The following is a 6,839-nucleotide window of genomic DNA, read 5'->3' as shown; positions in this document are numbered from 1 at the left end:
GGATATTTCACCAATTTTACCGGACATTTCACCAAATATACCAGATTTCCAACAATAATACGGGACATTTCACCAATTATACCGAACCTTTCACTTATTGCACGCTAACAGGAGTAATATTTCACGACTGTTTAGTACAATAGCAGGTGTGTTAAAGTGGTACCTATCTTAATGTTAATAACTTAGACACCACACGGTATTGAGCATTGGATTTTCGAAATTTAGTTTTCGAATACATTTGTTATTTTCATTTTTGATGTGCACATTTTAATAGATGACGGGGTATATATATTTTCAGATAAAAATGGCAGCAACTGTAAAGATGTTGGTGTTTATTTCATTATTGGTCCAACCATGTGCCCTCTCTAACGACACCACGCAATGGGCATTCAACATGACAGAACACATACTAAATAAAACCCATCAAATGTTGATCATGGATCAGCTGTTATACTGTACCTCCCAGCGTCTGTGTAGTATAGGAAATGTAAAGGAAAATAGAAGCACTCTAAGTTGCTGTGTACCCTGTTCCTGTGAGGATACATGTGTGATAACAGGAAGTTGTTGTATAGACAAAGCACTAGCAGGGGATAGTTTAGATGTTCTATATCAAAAAGGAAGTTCTTGTGTTCTATCGCAACTTAAACCTTTTGAAGAAAACGGACTGAACACAATGGATCATTACCTGATGATAGGCGATTGTCAGAAAACGTTTGTGGATGAGAACATAGCCAGAAAGTGCCGTAGTGGAAACGTTACGCCGACAGATGTGACAAATTATCTGCCTGTTTCCTCTGTAAGAACAAACGAGACTTATCGTAACAGGTACTGTGGATACTGTAACTGGGAACATGACAAGGACTTGATCAATTGGAAAACAAGTTTTAGCTGTCGGGGAAGTCAGTTTGTGTTTCCACATCAAGCCAGAGAGTTGTTCAGTTTCATTATTAACGAAGATGGCTGCAATTTATTTTACCACCCTCCAGATGTTCCCGTTCCATTTCCCTGTGAAGATGAAACCTATATGTATACAGAGTGTAACGTCACTGGTCTCTGGACAGAATATAACCGTGACATAGACTGGGCGTGTAGACACTATCGAAATACCTATGAATATGCTGATACATATTACAAGAACGTCTTCTGCTATATTTGTAACACTAATGCTTCAATAATCCCCTCATGCGTATTTGGATATACAATTGCGGGAGGTGGGCGAGGAGGCGGAATTAACCTAGGTTTAACATCGTTTGCAGCATTGTTTAATTTCATACAGGATTCTTCAACTGTGCAAGCAAAGGACACCACCCAAGTATGCGCCCCGAATTTCCTTTTTGACACTTACAAGGTAAGTATGTTTCTTAATAAGCAGTTTTACTGTTTCTTCTGCAATCGTTAAATGGAAATTGGGTTTTCTCCCCCGCGATAGTGTGTACGTAATACTGCTACAGTAATAATGAATAATGCTGTCTGATAGGTATTTCAGCTTTTATAACATATGCTATCCGAGGTCTCAAATGTTCATATTTTTTCATTATTTTGATGTCTAAACATCTCCGAACTTAAACAATGCCACCATGTAATTCCTATAGTAGGAAGAATCCGAACTGGATTTTGATGTACGTATATATACTACACATTAACTTGTATTCCAGTTCGGGGTATAGACAATATAAAAGCCCACTTGATAACAGAAAAAAGTAGGTTTTTTTCTTTATTGAATCAAGCTGATATAATTTTGTTATCTGTGCTGAAACACAATTAGTTCGTTAATTCATTTCACCAGCAGTTTTACATTATAGCCACACCAGCATTAAAATTATGCCATATATGTTTTTAAAAGATATTTCTTGTTTTATCTGTAATACAGTTGGCGATCATTTCGTTATCTATTCCTCCATTGTAAGTGTTCATTTCACACAGAATAGCAGGTTCGTCCTTCTAGGTCCTAGGGACCTAACACGCTAACCCCTCATTTTATCAATTGGGAATGCTTCGGATATTTCAAAGAAGCTAGTCTAATAAAACAGGAATGAACACATATCATTCTGAAAGTCGATTAACAATAATAAATTTAACAAATATTTTACATAATATGTGTACCTAAGTGATTTAACAATAGTTTAAAAGACAACAGAGATTCTAACTTGGAATTGATCAAAAGATGGCAAACTATGAACAAATATTATAGATTTTGTCATACATACCTACACTGTAGCTGTTTTAACAATATAACGAACTGAATCATCATATAGAGACAGTTCTTATTGCAAAGTATCACGTCTCATCAAAGCAAAGGATATCAAACAGTTAAAGTATGGGGGCAAGTGTCGGGTTTCCCGAGACCAGGTCGAGTCATGGTCGAGGGAAAGCAGAAGTATACATCTCTTAACCCCCTGCTTTACCGTTTTATCATTCCGATAAAGGCATGAGATATTATACCGATACAGGCCGGAGATATTATACCGATACAGGCCGGAGATAGTATACCAATACAGGCCGGAGATATTATACCGATACAGGCCGGAGATATTATACCGATACAGGCCGGAGATATTATACCAATACAGGCCGGAGATATTATACCGATACAGGCCGGAGATATTATACCGATACAGGCCGGAGATATTATACCGATACAGGCCGAGATATTATACCGATACAGGCCGGAGATATTATACCGATACAGCCCGAGATATTATACCGATACAGGCCGGAGATAGTATACCGATACAGGCCGAGATATTATACCGATACAGGCCGAAGGTATTATACCGATACAGGCCGGAGATATTATACCGATACAGGCCGAGATATTATACCGATACAGGCCGGAGATAGTATACCAATACAGGCCGGAGATATTATACCGATACAGGCCGGAGATATTATACCGATACAGGCCGGAGATATTATACCGATACAGGCCGGAGATCTTATACCGATACAGGCCGGAGATATTATACCGATACAGGCCGAAGATCTTATACCGATACAGGCCGGAGATAGTATACCAATACAGGCCGGATATATTATACCGATATAGGCCGGAGATATTATACCGATAAAGGCCGGATAATTGATACCGACGGTGATATTTGTAAATCGAAAATATTTGTAAAACGGGCTATATAGAATGGATATGCATTTCATTTTAGATATCTCAAGAGACATAATACATGAGCTGGGGGGTGGGGGAGTGCGGACGTCGACTTTACCAGTTCCTTTTTTTACCGAGTAAAAAAGGCAGAGTTGAATTAAAGATGTATAATATCCCGATATTAACTGACTACTGACTGTTGCAAACCCGTATATTGCATCATTGTATTTATGTTACAGAACATTTGCCGCGAGATCACCTGCTCACCACCGTTCAGATACAGCAATGGAGTGTGTGAAAATGCCTTCAGCAATGTAGCTTCGCAGAGATACGAGATGTTCCTTAGATTCAATACATTGCCATCCTACCATACGAATTGTGACCTGTGTCTTCGCCTTACACCTCGTCTGATCCAGGAATATGTGAAAACGCACTTGATACTTATTGGTTATTATAAATATGTCTGTGGTTTAACTGTCCTGTTTCCTAGTAACAACTGTTCCAGTGAGACAATAATCAATACAGACTATCTAGTCATTCACGTGGAACTCTTTGTGCAAGATTACCACGATCCCAAGGAAGTAGCAGAGAACCTTCTGGATACATCTGCGCTCCATATTGAATCCGGAACCAATACAGGACCTTTGCTTTGTACTGACTTAAAACCGGAAGTAGTTGGCGGTAATTTTTATGAGTTCGAATCTAGTTCCAACAAATTTAGGATAGTATTTCCGCTAGACAGACAATACAGAGATCCTTCAAATGGAGATAAAATGAATATTGAAACTTATGATGAAATTAGCTATTGTCCTTTCAAACCGTGGGTATCACGGTTGGTACCAACCTTTTTATGTCCACATGTGAACATATCTCTGAATGATTATAATGTAACACGTCACTCTAACAAGGTGTGCTTTGATATGCATAACTCCTGTTTTCAGCCAGAAAAATGCATCTTCTCTGACGATATGTCGTCTGTCCTGATTTGTGCAGATACATTTTTTGCATCTCATTTGCCAGATAACATTGTTTCACGTGAAGAAGATTTAGGTAAAGTATTAGTGTCTCTCGTGTGTTCAAGTTTGTCAGTTATATGTCTTATCGTAACTATGGTAACGTATATTCTGTTTCCAGTTTTAAGGACACTTCCTGGACTTTTCACAATGGCTTTGTGCGCAACACTGACTGTCGCTCATGTCCTGTTTACCTTTGGAGCCGGTGCTGTCAAGATCGGTTTCTTGTGTGAAGTATTTGGAATTACAATCCATTTGACAATGTTAGCAAGTGTATTTATCATGAACGTATGTTCAATACATATGTTCCGCGTATTTAATCATTTAGACAGGCAATACGTTTTGACAGAGGAAGAAAAAAGACGCCATTTTGTAATATCTCTTGTTTACAGTTACGGCGGCAGCGCATTATTCGTCCTGGGTCGAAGTGTGTACAGCGTCGTAACTAACGGAAGGTCTGGTTACGGAATCCGGATATGTTTTATTAACGACACGAATGCTCTATTGTATAGTTTCACACTACCGGTTATGGTACTCGTTGTAGCAAATATTGTAATGTTCTGTATTGTAATAGTTAAAGTCAGCCAGCTTCCGGATATGTCCAGGTCCTCAACCTGTCGCCATCACTCGAAACGATTTTTAATTTATGTAAAGCTTTCAACTCTGACAGGAGTGGCCTGGCTGTTTGGTTTTATTGCTGAAATTTTCAATCAGGATGTTTTTGTATATCTATTTATCGTTTTGCTCGCTGGACAAGGCGTGTTCATCATGCTCTCGTTTGTATGCAATAAGAGGGTTTACGAACTCTATATTGCATACAAGAAAAGGGGCATTAATTCATCGAGAGGTCATACAATATTAGACCCTACTTTATCTAACAGTTCTGTTTCTCAGTCCAGAAATCCCCATACAAAAGATACAACATTAACCGAGGTTGGACATGATAAAAGTTGTCTTACTGTGCAAGATAATCACCCTCTCGAATTGAGCTCGCGTCTCTGAATAAGTACTTTATTATGATTATATATATAATTATTGTTCAATCAAACCAAATTTCATCAACATATTATGAATACTTTCATGCCTCTGTATATTCTCGCATGCACATTTTATAACATGCATTGTTGATCTTATCAACTATTATATTATATATATCTGTATACCACTGTTTGTAACAGCGTTCATATTATAATAACTGAAATTAAATGGTACGCCTTTATTAACTCAAGCAAGCGATCAAGATAATCCATCCAAATTACCTACATTTGTAAGCTGGTTATTACAAATGTATTTTCTGGTAAAGTGGATACGACTGTTATTAGTGTGTAAACCACAAGACATCAACCCTTTTGTGATTATATAAAATTCAGCATTTTAAAGTGTGTTTTCTAGATAGAAAATCTACAATTCTATGAATTAGTGTAGTATTTACCAAATCATGTTGATATCATTTATGTTACCTATTGATCTTAGTAATAAAACTTTGTGTATATTTTACATTTTGTTTTGTAATATTGTGAAATAGTGATATTATCGACCTCGGAGAGCTCCGGAATAGTAAGTGTTCCTGTCAGTCCATACAGCATCGCATAGATACGACACACGTCCAAAACACAAGTCATTTTACTATTTATTCTAGTTTAGAGAGGTCACAAGTTAAATTACATGACATGCTGATACAGGTACCCTACTTGTCAACATTAATATTTTCTACTGATAGGAAGCATATGCATGCTGATCTGACATTCTGAACACGTATATGTGTATTTGGATATAGATGTATACATATACAAAATATTAGAATTTTAATTGCCATCTATTGAACTTCAATACATGGAAATTTAAATTCAAATCCAATATACTTCTGATGTTAATGATTAAATTATAATTCTATCATTGTTTAAATGTATCCCTGTTGTCACTAGGTAGAGGGCTTGTATGGACATTGCCTGTTGTCACTAGGTAGAGGGCTTGTATAGACATAGCCTGTTGTCACTAGGTAGAGGGCTTGTATAGACATAGCCTGTTGTCACTAGGGAGAGGGCTTGTATAGACATTGCCTGTTGTCACTAGGGAAAGGGCTTATATAGACATTGCCCGTTGTCACTAGGGAGAGGGCTTGTATAGACACAGCCTGTTGTCACTAGGTAGAGGACTTGTATAGACATAGCCTGTTGTCACTAGGGAGAGGGCTTATATAGACATTGCCCGTTGTCACTAGGTAGAGGGCTTGTATAGACATTGCCTGTTGTCACTAGGTAGAGGGCTTGTATAGACATTGCCTGTTGTCACTAGGTAGAGGGCTTGTATAGACATTGTCTGTTGTCCCTAGGGAGACGGCTTGCATAGACATTGCCCGTTGTCACTAGGGAGAGTTCTTGTATAGACATAGCCTGTTGTCACTAGGGAGAGTTCTTGTATAGACATAGCCTGTTGTCACTAGGGAGAGTTCTTGTATAGACATTGCCCGTTGTCACTAGGGACAGGGCTTGTATAGACATAGCCTGTTGTCACTAGGGAGAGGGCTTATATAGACATTGCCTGTTGTCACTAGGGAGAGGGCTTGTATATATATTGCTCGTTGTCACTAGGGAGAGGGCTTGTAGAGACATTGTCTGTTGTCACTAGGTAGATGGCTTGTTTAGACATTGCCTGTTGTCATTAGGTAGAGGGCTTGTATAGACATAGCCTGTTGTCACTAGGGAGAGGGCTTGTAGAGACATTGC

General features: G+C 38.3%; 1 protein-coding gene across 1 annotated transcript; it reads left to right on the top strand.

Annotated features, from left to right (window-relative positions):
* The first annotated feature begins 248 nt into the window (after nucleotides 1-248).
* Nucleotides 249-5,610, top strand: LOC117325290. Its single transcript, XM_033881408.1, has 2 exons — nucleotides 249-1,348; nucleotides 3,340-5,610. Exons 1-2 carry the CDS (start codon nucleotides 275-277, stop codon nucleotides 5,113-5,115), a joined length of 2,850 nt encoding a protein of 949 aa, XP_033737299.1. The 5' UTR covers nucleotides 249-274; the 3' UTR covers nucleotides 5,116-5,610.
* Nucleotides 5,611-6,839: the final 1,229 nt, after the last annotated feature.

Source organism: Pecten maximus, chromosome 4 (genome assembly GCF_902652985.1).
Source record: "Pecten maximus chromosome 4, xPecMax1.1, whole genome shotgun sequence".
NCBI classification, from domain to species: domain Eukaryota; kingdom Metazoa; phylum Mollusca; class Bivalvia; order Pectinida; family Pectinidae; genus Pecten; species Pecten maximus.
This window is presented reverse-complemented; position numbering and strand designations above follow the sequence as displayed.

Bases quoted from the DNA above. Each gene is read 5' to 3' on its own strand.
- LOC117325290 (XM_033881408.1), top strand. From the start codon at position 275: ATGACGGGGTATATATATTTTCAGATAAAAATGGCAGCAACTGTAAAG. The intron at 1,349-3,339 runs GTAAGTATGTTT...TTTATGTTACAG, and splicing joins TCCTTTTTGACACTTACAAG to AACATTTGCCGCGAGATCAC.